The following is a 21,807-nucleotide window of genomic DNA, read 5'->3' on the forward strand; positions in this document are numbered from 1 at the left end:
CACTTGAATCTGTGCTCAGTGTTTCTTCGGCTACTCCTCTGCTGACCTGGTTTACCAAGATTATCATTTTCAGCTGTTTGTACTTGTCATTACTTCACTTTTTTTTGCTCCCCAGGGTCTCATTGACGTGGAGAAGGAAGTGGCAAAACTGATGACAAAGAAAGGTGACTTGGAGAAACAGATGGAGAAACTGAGAGAGAATATGGGGAAGAGTGACTACAAAGAGAAGGTGCCAGCGAAGGTGCAGGAGCAAGATGCAGAGAAGGTGGGAAAAAGAAATTGATTTAATGGTTTCTAAGACTTTAAGGCATTTAAATTCTCAGTAAACAATAACTTTCCTTTCCTTCACAGCTACGGCAGAGCCAAACTGAACTTGAGAAAGTGAAAGAAGCAGTGGAAAACTTCAGGAAAATGATGTAACTCCCCCCTCACCAATATGTAAATCAAGATTTGTTTCCACTTTTTCATGTCATTGTGTTAATTTTCATATTCATTTTTCAAGTTGATTGTAGCGTGGAAGGACTTCAATAAAGCTCTTAGACAAGTGTCTTCAGGGATGCGCTGTTCTGAAGCAATCTATTAATCTAATGCCCTTGTATATCTGTGCAATTTGCTGAACACTTGTATCCCGTAATGAACAAAAGAATTAAATCCCTTCTGTTGAATTTTTATTCAGCATATTTCATAGGACACTTACGACCATCATTTTAGGATACAGTTGTTTTGTTTTCAAAAACACAGTGCCCACAGAAAAGAAATGAACCTGAAACCAACATTTTGGCTGCATTTTTAAACATTCTTCTGACAACATGAGGATTTTTTTTTTCTTTATTTATTGGTTAAACTGTTGCAATGTATTTCTACTTACAGTTGCTTTACAAATACAGCCAAAGAGAGGCAAATGGAAGTAATGAGTAATGGCTTGTGCATTAACACACACAAAAAAAATTGCAACCTTTAAGGAGAGGACACTGAAAAGAATGACTAAACAATGACGGTAACACAAAAGATGTACCATATTTTACAAGTGTTTGGCGGGGAGGGGACCGCGAGACCATAGCTTTCAAGATGCCACTGCAGCAACACTGTACGTGACAACAAAATCTGTCTTAGAAAAATATCAAAATCACAGTAGTACATTCACACCATGCCAGGAACACACTGTCCACACGCAATCCAAATCCTCGGCTGTTGATGTCCCCTCATCCATCCCTCCCCTCGTCCCTCCTCTTCCTTTACAGTCTCCAGGGCGAGTGGAACTCGGTGGCAGGGAGAGGAGTGCAGTGTGTTGTCTCAAAGTTTTGCATGTACTTCCGTGCCTTGGAGAGAGAGAGAGAAAAGACAGCAGGGACGGAGAGTGAGAGGTGTAGGAGGGCAATGAACAAAAAAAAAAAGTGCAGAACTTGATTATATGACTTTTGGTCTATTTGGCTCAGTGCCTTAAAAAAATCTTGCCAAGCTCTTAGGGGTTACACAGGAGGCGAATAAAGCCTAATTTAGAAGGCATTAGCAGGGGAGGAGAAGCATAGCATTAGATGTAATTGATGGCACTCCTCTTGTTTGATGTTAAATGACTTCAATAAGCTGAGCGCAGTGAAATATATTACACCAGTCAACCTGAGAGCACAGGTGAGTTGGTTACTATGGCAACCGGGAAAGTGTTCCTTCGTGGTAATGATGTCTGAATAGCTGTGATATGTTTGGGTTGTTCTGTTTTTCTTGGGAGTGTAAGGAGGGGGGGAGGTAAAAGATCCTGAAAGAAGGAAACTGGGTGAGGATGAGAGAAACAGAATGTGTAAAAATCTGACTTTGAGAGATGATATAAAGACAAATGGCTGCCCTTTAAACTAGACAGAACAACAACAAGTAAACACACTAAGATGAAGAGCGGAGATAACATTGGAATACTTCCTTACCAAGAAAAGAGCCAGCTGCCGCCTTCCCTCCACAGTCATATCTTCACCTGGTAACATCAAGTCAGAGTGTATAAGAACACTGGGGGTGTGTGTGTGTGTGTTTTCTAGGTGGTACTGTGTGGAGTTTATTTGCCCGGTAAATGTGAGGAAAAAAACAAAACCGTGGCTTACCAACACTCCACGGATAAAAAACATCCCTGTCTGACTGGTAGGACTGCAGCACAGACACACACCAGTCGTCATCCACTTCATAGCCGCTGTACACAGATGCTACAGAGCAAGGGTGAAGTGGCATTACACGCAGTTTCTTGTAAGTCGTGTCCTTGCTTTGAGCAAAACACATTAAGTTCCATATTTTTCATGTAGTGAAATTAAAATGTAAGATGTCATGCAGACATGGACACACCCACCTTCTTCTAGTTGACTGGAGGCTCCCAGCCATTGTCTGACAACTCGGATCCCCTCGTCTGTCATTATTTTGGGGTACCTGGCAACAAAAATGACATTGCCGATTATATATGCGTTACTCAAAGAGGGGTTGAGGGGTTCCAGCAGTGAGAATACTAAAATGAAAGATCTGAAGATGAGGAGACCACCTGAATTGGAGCAGTTTGAGCAGGAGGTCGTTGCCCCTGTTAGACATGATGTCCTCTGGACCCCTGCAACACAGAAAAAACTTAATGTGACTACATATATTTGAGATTTCTTTTTTTTCTTTTTTTTTTTTACCGAGACACAGTTGGGGATACGTGGACAGAGAAGTACTTAGATGTTGAAATATTCACGTAAAATTGAAGTAACTCAAAATTGTACTTAAGTACAGTACTTGAGTACTTTGTTGCTTTTTATCATGGATTTATTTTGCTGTGCACACAAATGTACACAACAAAATTCAACAACTTGTCACATTAAACAATGAATAAATATAAAAAATATATGCAATCCTAAATACTGCTAATAGAAGAAACATGTTGTTCTATGATTCAGGTGAACTTGAGCCTTTACTGCTGGACGTTTTGTGAGAGCTGCTGTTTTGCCAACAGTACTTTGAAAGTGCTGGTTTGTTTCACAGACATGAACAGATGTTGAGTGGTGCAATACTAGAAAAAAAAAAAGCAAATCTCCTCAGTCCAACCATATTTAAAGAATATGAACCAAAAATGAGAGAGACTCATTTTTTGTGGATCAATATCCAAGAAGTATACAACAGATATTGATACAATATCATTTATGTGTTAATATATCAGCTCTCAATAACTGCATGATTTTAAAGTCGACAAATGGAGTATTTCCTCTTATTAAGAATCTAAAACAAATACTTTAGGAAGACTACAGACAATGAAGATCCCACAGTAGAAACTCAATGCCAGCGAAGTGAAAACACCTGGACTTTTACTTCGTCTAATCACATGAACATGCTGGTTATGAAATGGCCTGTGAGCACCACAACTCTCTCAGTTTAAACTGATGAGCAGCTTCTCCCTGCATGTCTGCATCATGGCTCAACACTGAGAACAACTGCCAGTAGATTTAAAAGATGTGACTGTGAGACTTGAAGATGGAAAATGACACAGGAAGAAGCAAAAACCAGTGGAAACGCAGCTGTCACAGTAATCAGAATATGTCGACGAGGGACAGTAGTTATCAATGGAAATCTCCTGGATGATTTCACACAAACTTAGTTTCTCCGACAGCTCAGTCAGCGTGAAGGACATCGCATGATGTTAACTTCTAGAAAAAAAAGGCCTTGCTCGCTCTTCAGCACAAAACTGCAAAATTAAAGTGTGTGAAAGAACAGAAATGTGTGCAACTCTGGTACCCTTGATGCCGAGGAGGCTTGAGTCTATCATCAGTTATTAAGGTGCACATACCGAGTTCTTACTATGGGCCCTGTTCTGTTAATGTAGTAAATCTAAACTGCTGGTTTCTGATTGTACATAGGAGCTCATTCCTGACTGTTCAGCTTACAAGTGAAGCAAGTATTTCCAAGGTGCTCTGATAATGCACAGGGGTGTGCTCTTTTCTGTGGTTCCATATGTTGAACTGACATGAATATCAGGTTACCAATATTGTCAATGCAGCAAAGATGCTGCAGTTAAAAGAAAAATCTAAAAGAAGAAATATAGTGATAAACAAATTCAATAAGATGATTTAACAAAAAAGGGGTAAGGAAACTGCAATGGAGAATAAAAACAGTAAATGTGTAAGTGTGTTTGTTTGTGCCAGTATAAAGTATAAAAGTTCACGATACCTGTTATATTCAGTGTTTTAATCATGTGGTTTTTTGAAGGACCTTCTTTGGGGATTCAGCTTCTGGTTTTGTAGAGCCTGAAATCTTTGTGTTTTAGGGGCTAAATTTGAGATGTGTTTAAAATGTACATGTTCTTTTTTTAAACGATAATAATCTACAGGTAGCAGTCTGATTCTGCCATTCATTCATTTGATGGTGTGATATATGAACAAGAGGGTATTTAAGAATAAAAACAAATACTTTAAGTCGATCACGTGTTGTAATAATTCCAAGCTTTTACTATAATGTACCTATTTAACAACAGTGTTAGCAAGATCAAACATTTATTTTTAACTGCTGTATTTAGATGTTCACACAACGGGAAATTATTTAAAGGAAAAACTCCACTGTTGATCAATCCCAATGGTTGACAGGTGAAATTGCTTCAAGAAAAAACTCCACTGGTTCCATACTTTAAAAATACAAAATCCTGTCAACCAAAATATTTCCTGCTGACATTTTACTTTGGTTGGTCCTGAGAGATTTAAAGACGCACTATGGGGACTCACGTTGTGGTAATGATCTCATCTCTGGTTCTCCTGATCAGCAGGACTGGTCCCTGGTATCTGAAGGAAGAGAATTATCAGTAACATCACTATGAGTAATGCCAAACAACAGGTTCAAGTTTCACTGTTGCTCACTGTATTGCATAATATTTACCGACTCAAACATTTCACGATTAGTTTTACTAGAATCAGTCCTCCCCACTCACTTGAGAAGCTGGTCTGCATTGTTGAGGTTCATGTATTGCCTAACTGTGTGCTGCACCAACGGTCCTGGAAGACAACAAAGATGCATAAAACAGTCTGCTGAAAGCAATTAATGAATAGTTTATGATGTTTAACTGCAAGGACTCACTCCAGCTGTCAGGCATGACCTTGAGGGCCAGAGGCAGGAGGTCATCAAAAGAGGCATCCAGCACTACTGACTGGATCTCTGGGTATGACATCACTGCCCAAGTGGCTAAAACAGCAAACAAAGACAGAAAGGGAACAAAAAGAATGAAGACCATGGAGAGACTACATGAAATAACCCACACTTAGAATAAAAAAGTCCTGATAATCTATTGTTTGTGTACCTGTGAATCCTCCTATGGACCAGGCATATATGATAATGTCACTGAGCTGAAAACCCAGTTTGTGTATCGCGAACTGGATCACCACATCCATGGCATTGGCCTCATTCTGGGGAAATGGCACTCCCTGGCAGAGAGATATGTAAAGAAGAAAAAAAAAAACAAGTAAAAAACAACAATATTTATGCGTTGTCAAAGTAACAGTAACACTCAATCCCACTTACAAAACTATGAAGTGCAAAAACACATTCGCAGTTTCCTCACTTGTTTGTCAATCTTAGGAATGTTCATGCCCGCTTGTGCAATACTTCCCCAACTAAAACCAGAATTTTCCACCTGCTGTTGTTTTCCATTGCACTGTTTGTAAACTGAAGCCCAGAATACACTGCATGCTGACTTTGCAATACAAAATCTGCTTACCGTACTGCCTCCAAAGCCAGGGTGGTTCCATCCTAGCACTGAGTATCCACCTGCAGAGTACAATAACCCAAGATTCAAACCATAATTGAAATACAAGACCTTGGGACTGATACAAAATACAAATGCCAATATAACATTTGGAAACTGTTGTAAAGTAGTGCAGTCCTCACCATCCAGTGGAGTGTTCATGCAGCCCACCTCATAGAAGCCTGCATTCCCCTCACAGCAGATGACCTGCGGCAGAATTCAAGAACAAACTGTAACGTGACCAGTGTGACACAAGTTTTATTGGATCCCGACACTAGCCCAAGGCATGAAAACAACAAAGCACTGCAGGCTTTTACCAGAGTCTGGCCATTCCGTCCCCCATCTTTCCTTCGATCTACAAACATGGTGTCGATCTTGTTGCCGTCGCAGGCTACCAGCTTGTTCCTTTGACCATCGTACTGTGACAAAGTAGGGACATAATGACTGACAATGATGTGCGTGTGTTATATTACAGTCGTCCTCAAATGCATTCATACCCTCCCATTAAAGAAGGAAAAAAACATCTGTCACTGAAATAAGAAACAAAAAAAAAGAGCAAATAAGCAGGATGGGACCCATCAACTAATATTTTGTTGAACAACCCTTTGATTTTGGCCCACTGCTCATCAGCAAAGTGTTCTAATTTGTCCAGGACAGTTTTTTTTTTTTTTTTCAATTATTCTTTTAACCACAATTCAAAAGCAATGTCTTATTTCACTAAATTAAAATTTAGCATTTTTTCATTTATTATTACTTTTTTCAGTTTCTAGTTATTTGAGCGACTGTTGTGAATTTTGCCTTTTCTTTAATGGAAGGGTGTGAATACATTTGAGGACGACTGTAAGTATAAAACTTGAGGGAGCAAGTGCTTGTTTTTTGTCACCTCTTCTATTAGTCTAGCCTGGCCTTGCTGCAGCATGGGCCTCATCGCTTTCTGCAGTAAACCCACAGAGCCAGGGTACAGCATCCTCCTCCCGAACGAATGGGCAATGAGGAAACTGGAGGGAAAGAGAGGATGAACAGACAGTGCTTTCCGAAAGGAGGGGGATGAAATAGGAAGCCGACCAATAAAGCAGACGGCGTACATTGTGTCAGTGCGCTATTACCAGACATGTGGTGTATTGCAGAGCCCACACGTACCTGATGACGTGGCATGGTAAAGTGCGCACAGAGTTGAGGACGCTATCTGCTGCTCCTCTTAATCTGGGCTCTGGCTTCAGCAGAGAAACACCGGCCTTGGACAGTTTCCTGTCACACAAGTCAATAAGCATTTGACCTCAGTAGATGGATTCATTCAGTGTACTTCACAGTGCTTTGAATGCGTGTATTTATAGTAGAATTGCAGTGAACACACGGTTGTTTCAAATGGAAATGAAGTATAAGAGCAAATACTTACGGACTGCTGACTTCTGTCCATTCGAAGTCCGAAGGCCAAAACGCAAAGTCAAAGTCGTAGCACCTCAGCTTTTTCTATGTGGAAAGCGAAAACAAACTGACTTGAATTCAAAGGTTTTTTAGTTCAGATACGCACAAATGAAAAGCTATTAATTTGTCCCCCTTAATTCCTATAACATTATAGTAATAGTTATAGTATAGTATAATATAGTATAGTTATAGTAATAGCATCCATGCTGAGCACCTGCTTTTATTTGCAAAGATCTTACCTTGTTTGCTGGTGTGTGATTTTTCTTTGTTTCCTCAAGAACTGAGATGAACTGAAGATACTCAGAGTTCTTCCACCTGCCCCACCCTTGGCAAGAAATGGAGAGTGCGAAGGGAAGAAGAAGGAAAGCAAAGGCAGACAAACACATAAGTGGGTGAGTCCATGTGAGATTCAAAATACATTTTGAAGAAAAAGCCTCAAGGGTGCATTTAGTATGCTTGGTGGGTATAGACCTTGTTCAGCTGTCTCTGTGGTGACAAATACTTATTGACATGCAGCACACACAGAGTACTTGCAACAAAAAGTTTGTGAACTCTTTGGAATTATCAAGATTTCTGCATTGGATTTTCATAAAATCTGGTCAGATCTTCGTCCAAGTCTCAATTATAGACAAATCTTACTAAAGTAATAATACTGTTGTAGAGTAACTGTACATGAATCACATGTGTCTAAATTCCTGTTTTCAGGGTTAAAACCAGCACTACTTTGGCCACGTCTGCTCTTTCACATAATCTCCTTGTACACAATAACGGTGCACAATCTGACATCACAAGCCAAAAGTTCTCTGTTTTCTGTATACACATTAACACTGCAAACATGAGAGCGGGAGCAATTCCAAAGGGTTCACAAACGCCGCTTTTGTGATGTATGTTGTGATATCTAAAGATAAATTAACCAAATGAGTCATTGTCTGTTCAAGTCAGTTTACATGAGCGGCCTTACCTCTAAGACAGGCGACTCCTAGAAGACACACCAGCACAGTTCCCACATATTGACTCACTGGAACCAACTTACTGCTGCAGATATAACCTAAAAATGAGCAAAGTAACAGTAAGACAGAGATCCAAGCATCCTCACTGTCAAAACCTTCTGAGAAAGACATCTAGTGAAACATATGGAAGTCACGCTTGTTCTGAAAGTATAAGGACACAACGCACCTCAAGAAAAATGGCTTCAGTGTGTTTTTACTATTTGCTGTTCTCCCAAAGCTGAGACTGTTTACAAGGTAGTAGCACAGGGCCAACACACTGACATCCAATAATATGATATGAATCTAGCTGTCTTAAAATCACACATAACACAAACACATATCAAACAATCAACTTGATGTCCAAAGCTACCTACAGTGTGTTAGACAAACGCTTTTATTTCACCTTTCTAGCAATGTTTAAGGACTTTTGTACAGAGATAACACATTATATCATCGACATAATATTTCACTTGTAATAAATCACTTATCTAGTTACATATTAACAAAATTATCATCTAGCCCTTGCCAGGATGGTTTTCTTTTATAAAAGCAAGTCTGTCCATCTTTAGAACATCAACTAAAGCCTCAATTAACAACATCTATTTTCAATTAATCTGGCAATTATTTTTTTAATGAACAGATGAGTCTATCAAACAACAGGGGGGAAAAATCTAATTAAAATCTATATTAGTTGTCCCAAACATACTCAGCTCATAAAAACGTCACATGACAACGGAAGAAGCTGAAACCAGAGAATGTCTGAGGCTGTTTTTTTAATAAGTGACTCATCAAAATTGATTCTTAACAATTTCAGCTCTGATCACAAACACACAGAGCAGTGGAGACTGGAGATGTGTCTCCCCATGTTTCCCACCAAGCACAATTTATACGACCTACCTTTCCTGTAAAGATAGCAGAGCAGCAGAGGAGAGCTGTAATAGGACAGGGACCACAATGCTGACGCCTGAGAATGGGGAAAAAATATACACTTAAATGAATGAAATCACCACTTCTTTCTGTGGAATTACTACAACAAATAATAATAATAATAATAGTAATAACAATAATAATAATAATAATGATACTCACCCAACCAATAATGCTGTGAGTGTGTTTTTCCAGACTCCTAGGTTGGTAGTTCCATCCCTGGCAACAGAGAAATATTGTTCATGATCACTGTTGCTAACGCCTTTCACATTGATTAGCTAGCGTTAGCCTAGCCGACACACACATCGTTTAAAGAGAAAGGACCACATAATAATAATACCACGACAAATCATCTTTACAGTGGCTCTGTTTTAGTTAACTACGATCATTTTCATTATTCACATTCTGTTTGCTTTTTTTAAAATTTTTTTTTTGCTTTTTCTTCCCGTCTCGACAAACATGTATTTCACTTCCAGCCTCCAAGCTACCGTTAGCAGAACTACTTTGACAGGACTGAAAACAACCCACAGCGACAAGCTACAGTAAGACTGAATGCGAGTGTGAAAAAGATGCAGGAAAATACAAAGTGTGCCGCTGTGTTCCACTCATTTCATTCATTTGCTACCTGCCATCCTGGCTATGCAGCGCGGTGACAGCGGAGTTTCAATAACACACATCTGACACTTCCGGGCCGCAGCCGGAGCTACATTAGCAGCACAGACACGAAATGTTGCTGAATTCTCGCACTCGGCTGTTCTAAACCAAATGCAAAATATATAAGACATCCCTACCCTCCTTCCCGACCTGCCGTCAGGTCGAGACTGCTCCGGTGAACGGTGAATTCGTTGCAGATGAGGTCCTAAAACACAGCGGAGCCACATCCAGCCGGCCATTCTTCCACTGAAATAACTACGGAAGCGCGTCCGGACCAAATCTCAAACGCGAAAGCGCTTAGGAATTTGACTGAAAATGAATTGAAGACAAACTACACAACAAGCTAAATGTTTATTTAAAATATCGATACTTAGAAATAGATATACATAGAAGTAAAATACAAGAGGCACAATACCAAGTGTTTATATACACCTGTGAAAAGACAACAGCCTATTAAGTAGCACACATGGGACAATTTTAGAACCTCATGAGATAACAGTTTCTTCTTCATGACTTGAAAAGAGCAATAGGAATAAAACAAGAAGAACAAAAACATTAAAACAACTGAACAGCATTTCCCTGAAGCACTGAAGTTAGTCTTAACTCTGAGTTTCAGTTGTTACTTCTGTTTATAAAGGCCTTCTGCTGCAGCTGGGAACTGAGCGGATGTGACAGCTGGATGAGGATGAGATGTGGGGAGGTGATCAGCCCTGACATTGCTCGTATCTGAAAACAGAGCGCAAAGACAAACTCACACTAAAAAAAAATCTCCCATCCCCCAGCGTCTTTTTATTCTTCCCTTAACGTAAACACAGACAGCCCACGCAACAACAATACACGGGGTGAAGAAGCGCTGCCTGTCAACGCGTGTCGTGATATTATGCCACAGTGTCAGAGTGATGTTCAGGCCAGCGTGATTGGTTAGTGTGAGAAGAATTTGAGGGGTAGATCAGTGACAGTGCAAACACACATACACACACACACAGACCAACACACACACACACACACAAGCAGATCAACATACAACAGCTTACACAGGTGATGCAAGCTTTTCGCTTACCGCTCCAGTTCCTTATAGACATCATCCTCGCCTCTTGGCTTCAAATCCTGGCATTGAAGAAGAAAAAGAAGGGAGGGGAGGGAGAGAGAAAGAAAGAAAGAGTGGGACAGTGAAGAGAAGGATAAAGAGAGGCCAGATTTATGTCCTTCTAGTGTGTAATGAAATTGATTAGTTAATACCACTAATGTAAGGGTGACAGCTGATAGGCAATGGGTTTATCTGAGAGAGGGCTGATAGATTGGATACAGGGAGCTGCAAGTGTGAAGGAAAAAAATATCGGCTGACAGCTTAGGGACGGTGCAATAGAGAGAATGAGAATCTCTATATGCTGGTAGAGGTGTGTGTGTGTGTGTGTGTGCAGAGGATGACACAATAGCTTACCATGTAGACCGAACCCTGGGGAGGAGCCTGTTGGGAAGGGAGGAGAGCGGAGAAAACAGGTTTTAATGAACAACAAGTGACAGAGGGAGGCACAATTGAAATCAGAAGAAAAACAGAAACAGGAAGAAAGCAACAAATCAAAAATCAAAAGGGCACTATAGAGACAAGACAGCGAAGGGGATGGGGTGAGAGTAACAAAAAGAGACGAGAAAGAGTGATAAATAGCAAAAGGAAGAAATGAGTGAGGAGGGAAGATGAGGGAAAAATGAGGAGGGACATTTATCAGGAGATATTTATCTGTTGAATATGTCTCAATTCATCACCTGTCTGATATCCTCAGGATTCTCATAAATGTTCCCTGCGTCACTCACGTGGACAGACAGAGACTGCTCAACACCTGAGAACAGAAAGAGAGTTACCGCCTCACACATACACTCAGGGATGGAGGAGGCAGGGGCAGATTCTTTACAGCAACCCCAGAGGATACCATGGCCCGCATCACTCAGTCGCAGCTGACAGGGGCTGAAGATGGACATAACATGGAAAGCTGTCAAAAAAAAAAAAAAAAACCCACAGGAAAACTCACCATGACCAGAATTGTGTTTCTGTCTCCATAGCAACACACCGACAGCTGCTGCAACCAGGGGCACCAGAAGTAATAAAGCAGACAGAGAGGGGAGCATGGAGGGGCCAGGCGGGCTTTCTGTAAAAACTAAAAGTGACACAGAAAAAAGCATGAATGTTTCCAAAAGCAGCGCTAATGTAAAACTTGTAGCGCTCCAGCTAAGCGAATGAAGATTGCCCAGAAAGTTATTGCTGTTTGTTCTCTAGTTCAAGTCAGCAAGAGGCAACCTTTTCCTTACCTGTATACTTCAAGCTGTATTCTACGACATATTGCAGTTACGATTTCCTCAACATGTTACATGCATTTGCATCATACTGCTGTCAGTCACAGACAAGGGTCCAATGAAAGAAGGCGAGAAAATCCAGGCTCTGTCAGACAGACAGAGTGAACTCGCTGCACAACGGCTTTGTATTCATTGATCAGTCGGGACAGTAAAGGCTGTCAATTTGAAATGTGGATGTGAAGGGGGAAAAAAGTAGTGCTATCTAGGAAACCAGACGCTGTCAGATCATTACACAAAACCTCAGAACATGCCACTTCCATACAGAGTAGTTATTGCAGATGCTCCTTATTCCATGTCTAATTTTCTAAATATACATGTTGTGTAGGTAAAGTCCAAAAAAGCTTTTCTTTGTGCATCTGATTTCAGCAGCAAACCCCCTCAAGGAAAACTGGCAAATATTGTAGATATCACACTTTGCAATCAATGCAATAGTGAAAAACAGGTGGATCGAAGGCGTGTGCATGAATGTTAAAAAGGTTATATAAGCACATCATTAGCTCTTGCACTAGTCAAATGTTGTGGGAAGAGCACAGTCATGTGATCAAACTTGCCAGGTTTATTTGTATAATGTCCATGACATCAGTCTTACACAACAAAAGCTTCAGGGAAACATGGGAAACACAAGGGAGGTGCATGTTTCCACAGAATGCTGTAACTTAGTGCAGCTCAACAACTGATCTGTTCCTGTCTGCTCACTGTCCACGGAGCACAAAGCATCAGATCTGTCAGATATCTGACACAAGACTGACCTAATAAATAGAAAGGTACAGACTGGAACAGACTTACTATATTACTGCTATGATTTATCAAGAATTCTTACAGTGTCCTTCCGCTTCATTTAAAAGTATCCGATGGACAAAAACCTGGCAAAAGTGAAGTCTGATCTGACATCTCATTACTTATTACTTTCCACCAGTTAAGTTTGAAAAATGATTACCCCTCATGCTTCACCTCAGCCCTGATGTCACAGTTTCAGCCAACTTCAAAATAATCAGTCATTATATGCAGCTTAAGACGTAATTGATTGGTGGGTAGGTATAGAGGTAACTAATGGAATATTGTGGTGAGAGCTAACCCCAGGGCTGACCTGCACTGCTCTCATGCCAGCTTTAATGCAAGAATTATGGTAACGGAGTGCAGTGAAGGGAGGCATAAATGCCCCCAGTTTCACACTATCAGATCTCCTCTTTCTGTCTTTTGTCTCTCTACCCTTTATCTTCATCTTTCACTACCTCACCTATTGCTTTCTACTATTTGCGCTTCCTCCCCACCTCGTCTACTTCATCTACAAAGCGGTGGGGAAGCCTGGGTGGGCAGCTGAGGGGGGTTTATATCATTGCAACTTTACTCGAGGATGGCTGATAGGAGAAAAACCAAAAAGTTGCCTGAACGCTTTGCAAATTACGTGCAAACTGAGGCTGGCACATAATTGCAGAAGATCCCTGACATTTGAAGTATTTTGTGTGATACTCAACACAATAATTGTTTCAATTTTGCATTCTATGAACTTTGCCACGAGGGAAAGAAATGCTATTATGCAGCAGTGTTGTTTTAACTTTTACTACCTGTTCTCTACTTTGAGAGAGTAGTTTTATTAACAACAAATTATTAATAATGATAAACATGATTACACAATAAACTAAAAACTTGTTTAAAATCTATCTCAGAGATAACCACGTGCAAAAGAGCCACTATTTCTGGATGTCGTGCAGAAAATAACTATTTATTTACCGATAAACAGTCACAGCTTGTTGTCATATTATTCATTATTAACCATAAGTTTTGTGCTTTCTTGCACTATTGCAATATTTGTGCAGCCAGACACTTTTCAACAGTGTAAATGTGGGTCATGCAACGCACATTATTTAAAACCTCACTGTGCTCAATTGACACTTGAAACACACAAACACACACACACACACACACACACATATATATATATATATATATATAATCGGAGAAGTTGGATTAGAAAACTTTTGCTTCCCCTTTTACTCCTCTAGTCTTCATCAATCTCTCTCCTTCCCCTCCTGTACATTATCCTTACAGCCAAACCATCAGCATGCATCATGATGAGCTCTGGGCCCTGCCAAAATGATGTATTCGGGTAAGGGGATTGAACTCATCTCTGCTCAGGGATCCATTCAACTGTCACATCCTCCTGTGGTCCCCCACAGCCACCGATACAATAATCTCGAATAATTTAGCTTTTGTAGAGGAAGATGTCTTAAGGTCCTGCTTTCCAATATTCACACATCAGCTGGGTGAGTGCAATGAGAAAAATGATAACCTTCATGTCTATATATTTCACATGAGAAAACCTTGAGTGTTCAGCCTATGTCAGTATTAGGACTGAGGTGGCTTTTTATGAAATTTTGGCACATAAATGGAATGGCTTATTCTGCTGGATACTATTGCAACTTCTTATTATAAAGAAGTCTTGACCTGTGACCTCTGTAGCTACATTAAGAATGCACAACATATGGTATCTGTCAGGATCTTTCCCCTCTGCAAGCCACAGGCTTTCTAGCAGATAAATTGACCTGAAGTTGGCTTGAATACGCCATTGAACGCTTCACAGGGCACATATCTAAAGGTTATGCACAATCATGGTTCATTATCTTCAAGCTGACAGGAAATCTGTGAGGACTCCTGTGGTGGCAACATAATACTGCTGAAAAAGAAAATCAGAAATCAGAACAATCTTTACGATACCAAATGATCCCTCCCACCTTCACGGGGCGGTGGGATAGCTACAGTTGCCCGGATGACCTGGCCATTTTCCAGCTCCATTGTGCAGGTGTAGTTCCCTGCTTCGTGGGAGGTGATGGGTAAGGGCAGAATTGTGGCGATGTTGCCAGGGCCCTTGCTGAACATGCGCAGTGGTCGACTCTCATTCTGGTGTTTCCATTTCACACTTTGAACCTGAGACTTCTCTGAGTACAGGCACACCAACTCCAGCTTCAAGGGATAAGGGACGGTGTTAACTGTGGAAATCATACAGAGCAATGAGAGGAGAGGGGAAAGGACAGTGGGAGGACAAAGGAAGGAAGTTTTCATAGGGGGGATGAAAAAAATGAAGACAAGGAAAGATGAGGTAGTGAGAAAGACAGGCAGGAGGGAAGAGAAAGGAGAGAGAGGATGAGAAAGTGAGTTAAAGGGTAGTGTGTGAATATAGAAAAGGGCAAGGATAGACAGAGAGTAATGAGGTACAGGGAAAATTGTATGAAAAACAAAGAACAATTCAGAGAAGGGTCAAAATAATATATATTCATTAAAGTGATTTGCTGCTAATGCATCAGTTGACTATGACTAATGGTTAGTGTCTCATCAGACTGAAATAAGAATCCATCTGGGTGTAATCAAGCTCCACAGACCCCCCCCACGCAACACATAAAAACACACATTTCAGCCTTGATTAGTGTGATCAGTGTGGGCCACCTACACCCTTGGTGGCAGGGCAGCAGGTATAATCATACATAATGATACTCATAATGAGGTGGGGTAAAAATATATGCATCATGATTGCCGCATGGTTGTCTTTGTGTGTGTGTAAGGGATGCAGATGTGTGAAGCAGGGCGACAGTGACAGATAGATTGGTCATGTCTGGGCAGCTGTGATGGATGCTGGTGGGATTGTGATTAGTAAAGCCTTCCAAGGCCACAATGACAGGCATTATATGTGTATGAGTGCGTACTGGAGAGTGTAAGTGGGTTCCTCTGCAAAGGGTGAAAACGCCCCAGGGCTCAAAATCAACAGGTACTCTGCTCTTTCTTTTTTTTCTTTAAGTTTATGAACAAAGCAAATCTTCCTTTTCGGGAGCAATACAGTTGTTTGTTTATTAACGTGTCATTTTACCAATGGCTGTAGGAACTATTTTTTTCTTCATTTTTCAGTGTAAATGATGTGTAAGAGCAATTCACAGACAGCTGTAAGAATTCAATGTCTCACAAAAGGATAATTCAGCAAAGGCAAATAGTTGCACAAACACCTCAAGAGGCACGGGCCCTTTGTTTACAGGGACGTCTCTCTGTTCCCTGCTCTGCTCGTTGCCCCTGGACTTGTTTTACCAATGTCTTGCACATAGTTTAGTTTAACAGAATAGTTTGACAACTTAGTAAATATGTGGTTTTACACCTTCTTGCAGAAACACAAATAAGAAGATCAATACCACTCATGTCGATGTGTTTCGTATTAGCCTGGAGCAAGGAGCTTAACGTAGCTTAGCATAAAAACCTAGAGCAGAGGGAAATGGCCAGCATGGCTTTCTCTAATGTAAAAATGTGGGATTTATTAATTAACACACAGTATATTGTATTTGCATGTGTTTGTTCATTTTACAACAAAACCCAACGTGCATAATGTTGGTGAGTGTATTTCTGGTGAGTGTGAGGAGTGGTCCTTGAGAAATATCAAAAGAGAATTGACAATGACAAGAATGCCACATTTTAAAGATGTCTGTCCCTGGTAAAGAAATGAGCTACAGCAAACAAACCTTGTCCATGATCATCTAAAGCATTTTCGACAGGGACCAAAAAAAAAATTCTGCTGCATAAGCACAGTACAACTACATAAACAAGCACATGAGGTACAAGCAAGTGCTTTGTCAGGACTGCAGGAACAGACAGGCACCAAACTCTACCTTTCATACTTTTTCTACCCTGAATGTTTTCAGAAACTGGGCCATCGCAAAAATATCTTATGGACACACCAACTGCATCATATGTCCTGAACGCAACATGATAACTCAGAAAAGGTGATGTCAAACCATATGTCTTGATGGCCAAGGATTTCAGTGATCCCACATACATCATAATTTGTTCAGGTGAATAGTTAATAGTGAATACTTTGTGAGAAGACAATCACAGTATCTGAGAACCTCTAGGCTGGATCTCACAGCATCGTGTCGGCTGCATTCATGTTGTTTAGAGTTTTAAAAGCTTCATCCATTCCTGTTAATCAATGTAAACAGTGACTGCAAGAACAATCTTCATAATGAACGTCTTAACAAAAAATGAATGTCAAACCTAAAGACCGATTAAAAGAAACACATTTCAGAAAGAGCTGAGCACCATCACTTGGGTCAGCAAGGAGGTTGACATTTCGACAAGAAGAGAATGAAGGAGTTCTGATTTCCCTTCATCCACTTTCGGAAAAACTTTCCATTGGTCAGAATTGTTGTTTTGTTGTTGTGCTAATGTTGGCTACTAATAAATACCACAAGCTTCCAGTTGCAGACTCACTGTTCTATCATCTAAACCACAATAAAAAAATTCAGTTGCTCCATCCTTTTATATAGATATAACGATATAGATATAACGATGCTACTTCATGCAGTGGATGCCGGAAGAAAAAGATTTTAAAAGATTACACTTTGCATTGTGGACACAGTGTCATCTTAGGCGTTGCGCACGTATCACAGCTTGACATTTGAGAAGCTGTGAATGTCATTATGGACCGGCAACAATTTCAGATACATACCTGTCTGTGACATTACCAAGTCTGTGGGTCTGATATATCCAAGGCCCTTCCTGTGTTTCACACCTTTACTGGCTGTGAGAATAATGCAATAATACTAACAATAGCACACAACAGGAACACAACGGTCAGGATATTATGAAATCTAGTCGAGGTCATTTCCTTTTCAAAATGTCTCTGTCTTTATGGTATTATATACAGCATCATTGTATTCCTTGACCATCAAAACTCATGGCAGAAAGTGAAATGGTTGCCATGGCCCCCACAAGGTGTTTTACAATGGCTCCATTTTTGACAATATTCAGGGTCCCCAATCGTATGTAAAGTTCAAACTAGTGGCAATTATTGAAAAAAAAAAAAAAAGCTTAAATAGAGGAAGAAACATAGCAAAAATAACTACCTCCATTCATCACAGGAGAGGTCATTAAATGATTTGATGAGTATGAAAATGATGTCAGTGAGTAAGTATGGCCGTTGCAGGATCTTTACTTGGCTGAACGTCTATGGAATATTTGATTAGTTTTTCCTTTAATTTGTCATTTAACTGTTTACCTCTTTTTTTTTTTTTTTTACCATGCTCTGTATAACAGCTTAGCACAAATACTAATTTGTATGATAACAACCACACCACTTGTCTCTTAAATCCATCCCCACATCCTTGTTTTAATCCTTCTCCACCCTGCATTGCGTCTGACCTTGATCTCTACCTTTCAGCACACTGAGCCGGGTCCTCTGGCCGAAGAAGTTGTCATTAAGGGATACTTCACAAGCATAGAGGCCGCCATCTCTCCAGCCAGGGGTGAGTAGAAAGGAGAAGCTCCCAACCTTGGGGTTGCCGGCCAGTTGGAGCCTCTTGCTTTGCTCGGTCAGTAAGGTGGAATCCCTCCAGCGGTCATACTGGTGCACCAACCTTATATGATTGTGCCCCTTGTCTGGGGGAACCCAGTACAGCCGGACATAGTCCCCCTGAACATTAGGACAGGCCAGGGTGAAAGACCGCTGAGCCTGAGTGCCAGCATAGATTGTGGCGTCTGCAGGCAGGGATGGTGGAAGACAGATATGCAGACATTACAGTGCAAGAAGACATATTGACAGAGAATTCAGAGTAGAAAAAAGGATGAATGAAGAGTGAGGTTGAGAAACAGAGAGGAGACGGAAAAGCAAGAGAAAAGGGAAATGGAGATAGAGGGAAAATTCAAACAACAATGGGGATTACTGCTTATGTGCTGAGAGTCACTTCTTCAATTGCTCTTCCATTCTGCTCTGCCTGATTAGCAGGCTGCTGACACAGGACTTTCAGACTGCTTGTGTTCCACAGTTACTTACCATATGTTATATCAGCGAATGAGGCCACTTTGTCAGCTGTGGGGGTTGAGGGGGTTGGTGGGGTGTCGTGGGGGGGAAGGAAAATAATTAATAATACATAAATGCAGCTACTATAACATTCACAGGAGGACTTTTAGTGTAAATCTACAGTATGCCTTTGAATCTTGAAACTGGTCTATAAAAAGTAAATACTTTGAAGAACTACAACACTTCTGAATAAATAATGCTGCTGCTGGAGTGTGTGGCACTGATGCCCAAACTCACACCATCAATAAAAATAGCAAGAAATGTATTCTATCCCTCAGTGCGTCTAGGTTCCTCTTTCTCCAGTCAGGCTCACCAGCAATGTTGACGGTCACGTTGAAAGCAAAAAGAGTGCGGATCTTAACCGTGCAGACATAGATGCCATCATCACTGTTATTGACCATCGGCAGTTTAGCCACCGTGCCTGCAATTTTTTTTTTCTCAGTCTTCAGGGAAGTGCCTCCAGGTGAAGTCCAGGTGATTTTTGTGGCGGCAGGGTTGGGGTTAACGCTGGCAATCAGTCGCAGGGTGCTGCGCTGAGGGACAGGAGCAGGGGGACTGATGCTGACTACAGGTGAGGGAGAATACAGGAAGAAGGAGAGCGCCAATGTCAGTGTAAATATACCCAATGACACAAATGAAGCCCAGCATTGAAATGAAATAAAAGTGTACAAGCATCATCAGAAAAGTACATTTTTAGAAAGTAAATGTAAAATTATTTATTGTGGAAAACAGAGGCAGCATGGAATTCTATAGAAGTCCAATATTTCCCTCTGAAATATTGTGAAGAACTAGTAGAAATATTGGAGTAAATACAAGAACCTTAAAACTGTACTTAAGTGCCCTGCCTGATGACATGCACTTAGTTAATTTTGACTGATAAACGACATATAAATAAAGTGTGGTTGTGGCAAATATCACTTCTTGTAAATTCTCGTTAATTTAGTAAGCAGGCAAATAATTTGTTATGTTTGTCATTAGTGACAGTTTATACCTGTAAGGACAGCTAGTAGGACAGTCCTTTCCTGTATTTTCGTCTCATGTTGTTTTATCAAACACACATAGAGACCACTGTCACTGGCTTCAGGTTGGATGAACAGAGAAAAAATCCCAGTGTTTTGGAAGTTAGGGTCGGTCAGTCGTATGGACGCTTTTGAGGCACCACCGGAGAACTTTTCATTTTCACTGACTGAGAGAACCAGTTTCCAGTCATGGTCATCAAGTGACTTTACCATCCAGTTAATAGTTATGGCACCTCTCACACTGGTATCAGTGCAAACCAGAGTGACAGGTGTGCCCTCTTGAGCCACCACAACATCATCCCAGCCTGAGGGGAAAAGGACAAACATTGTATCATTATTACTAAAGATGAATTTTTCAGGTGCGTCTTTAAATATGCATGAAAATCTCAAATTTTGCAGTTTTTTTTATCCTGTCCATAACATGCCCAAACACACACTGGAAGAGTTGATTTTTGGCTAATAGTTCCACAAAAGCCACAGTGTTATATCTGTGTTAAAGTAATTTCAACTAGAGTTTTGCTAACGACACTATTAGTCTTCTTCATTTGGGCATAGTGTAACCTAATAGCTACCTTTAAAGGAGAGCCTTTATACATTTGCTTTTGTTGCTTGCCCAGATAGCATCTCCTTGCAAAGCTGCTTTTGATGCGTAATAATGAAACAGGATTTTTGTGCTAAAATGACTAAATCTAGGGCTGCAGTTGGTAGCACTGTTGCCTCGCAGCAAGAAGGTCGCCAGTTCTGTGTGGAGTTTGCATGTTCTCCCCGTGTTGCGTGGGTTCTCTCCGGGTTCTTCCTCCCACAAGACCAAAAACACGTTGAGGTTAATTGGTGATTCTAAATTGTCCGTAGGTGTGAATGTGAGTGTGTTTGGTTGTCTGTCTCTAAGTGTAGCCCTGTGATAGACTGGCGACCTGTCCAGGATGTCCCCTGCCTTCACCCTAAGTCAGCTGGGATAGACTCCAGCCCCCCATGACCCTAGTGAGGATTACGTGGTGTATAGATACCGGATGAATGACTAAACCTAGAAGGTAACCACATGGTTTATGCCATGCAGCCTACTAAAGAATCATATTTCCTACCTATGAATCTAAAATGTATTTTACAAAGTGCTGTGTGCTTTAATGGACTCTTAGTCCTGGGTAGCTCTTTCAATGTGGGCATATAAGTGTGACTGTCTTGATCAGGTTAAAGCCAATGAATTGTACCAGTGACAAAGGAGAAGAAAAAATATTGAAAAGAAAAATACAAAACGTCCTTGGACATCTATTTGACCATTTAAAAAACTAACGCATTGGGATAAAGGGAACCTATTTTAATGCATACTTCATCATTTACATTCACTGATGCTGATTCATCAATGTCTACACTATTAAAGCAACATTTACCTTAAATGTAGGCTCCCTTCTTAACAATAACAGTTCAAGTGCTGTTAAACTTGTTAAAAAGTCACAAAGAGTGTTTCATACCTGTGGTGTCAGCGTGAGAGGAACACACTGCAAAAGAAGAAATGAGAATAAACGTGAGAAAACCAGACTCCATCACACATTTGAAGAAAAGAGAAAAACCTCTCACGGCACCAGTTGTCTCTCAAACATTGTGACCTTTCTAAATGTGCTTCTCCACATCAAGTACGGTTCAGTTTCCTGCAATATCGCTGATGTCCCTGACTGACATGTTAACAAGTTGCACGCCTTTAAGCTCAACAGGATGTGAGGCGACAAACACAGGCGTAATCATCAGGAAAAGACTGTCATTATTCCAGTCATGTATGAGGCTGATAAACCGCATGTATTAGCATTACTGTAATGCTGAACATTTCAAAGCTGCACCTCTCAACAGTTAGTGACTCAACTTCTGACCCTAACATGCAGTTTGACAAAG

At 40.7% G+C, this 21,807-nt stretch overlaps 2 protein-coding genes and 1 long non-coding RNA gene across 3 annotated transcripts; 1 reads left to right on the forward strand and 2 right to left on the reverse strand.

Annotated features, from left to right (window-relative positions):
• The first annotated feature begins 81 nt into the window (after positions 1-81).
• LOC103370820 (uncharacterized) lies at positions 82-557 on the forward strand. Its single transcript, XR_520907.1, has 2 exons — positions 82-265; positions 352-557. It is a non-coding gene; the product is annotated as an uncharacterized LOC103370820 (long non-coding RNA).
• Positions 558-655: 98 nt separating this feature from the next.
• Positions 656-9,965, reverse strand: LOC103370821 (abhydrolase domain-containing protein 16A-like). The gene is made up of 20 exons (XM_008299984.1): positions 9,861-9,965; positions 9,232-9,288; positions 9,040-9,106; positions 8,115-8,201; positions 7,393-7,478; positions 7,125-7,198; positions 6,869-6,976; positions 6,612-6,726; positions 6,046-6,147; positions 5,872-5,935; positions 5,702-5,751; positions 5,285-5,408; positions 5,065-5,169; positions 4,919-4,982; positions 4,716-4,772; positions 2,513-2,575; positions 2,327-2,403; positions 2,088-2,186; positions 1,917-1,963; positions 656-1,319 (listed from the first exon to the last, which is right to left on the reverse strand). The coding sequence occupies exons 1-20, from the start codon at positions 9,960-9,962 to the stop codon at positions 1,236-1,238; spliced, it is 1,632 nt and encodes a 543-aa protein (XP_008298206.1). The 5' UTR covers positions 9,963-9,965; the 3' UTR covers positions 656-1,235.
• A 90-nt stretch (positions 9,966-10,055) lies between these two features.
• LOC103370822 (T-cell surface glycoprotein CD4-like) lies at positions 10,056-21,468 on the reverse strand. The gene is made up of 11 exons (XM_008299985.1): positions 21,393-21,468; positions 19,896-20,228; positions 19,218-19,469; positions 18,878-18,913; positions 18,259-18,582; positions 14,805-15,059; positions 11,751-11,876; positions 11,488-11,561; positions 11,165-11,191; positions 10,784-10,830; positions 10,056-10,449 (listed from the first exon to the last, which is right to left on the reverse strand). The coding sequence occupies exons 1-11, from the start codon at positions 21,463-21,465 to the stop codon at positions 10,428-10,430; spliced, it is 1,569 nt and encodes a 522-aa protein (XP_008298207.1). The 5' UTR covers positions 21,466-21,468; the 3' UTR covers positions 10,056-10,427.
• Between the last annotated feature and the right edge of the window lie 339 nt (positions 21,469-21,807).

The sequence above is a fragment of the Stegastes partitus genome, unplaced genomic scaffold (genome assembly GCF_000690725.1).
Source record: "Stegastes partitus isolate 25-593 unplaced genomic scaffold, Stegastes_partitus-1.0.2 Scaffold1486, whole genome shotgun sequence".
Taxonomy (NCBI): Eukaryota; Metazoa; Chordata; class Actinopteri; family Pomacentridae; genus Stegastes; species Stegastes partitus.

Coding starts and splice junctions, on each gene's coding strand:
- LOC103370821 (XM_008299984.1), bottom strand. CDS start 9,962: ATGGCCGGCTGGATGTGGCTCCGCTGTGTTTTAGGACCTCATCTGCAA. Junction 5,752..5,871: donor CATGAACACTCCACTGGATG/GTGAGGACTGCA, acceptor TGTACTCTGCAG/GTGGATACTCAGTGCTAGGA. Junction 2,404..2,512: donor CTCAAACTGCTCCAATTCAG/GTGGTCTCCTCA, acceptor TTTTGTTGCCAG/GTACCCCAAAATAATGACAG.
- LOC103370822 (XM_008299985.1), bottom strand. CDS start 21,465: ATGGAGTCTGGTTTTCTCACGTTTATTCTCATTTCTTCTTTTGCAGTG. Junction 18,914..19,217: donor CGTGACCGTCAACATTGCTG/GTGAGCCTGACT, acceptor CAACCCCCACAG/CTGACAAAGTGGCCTCATTC. Junction 15,060..18,258: donor CCGGCTCAGTGTGCTGAAAG/GTAGAGATCAAG, acceptor TGATTTCCACAG/TTAACACCGTCCCTTATCCC.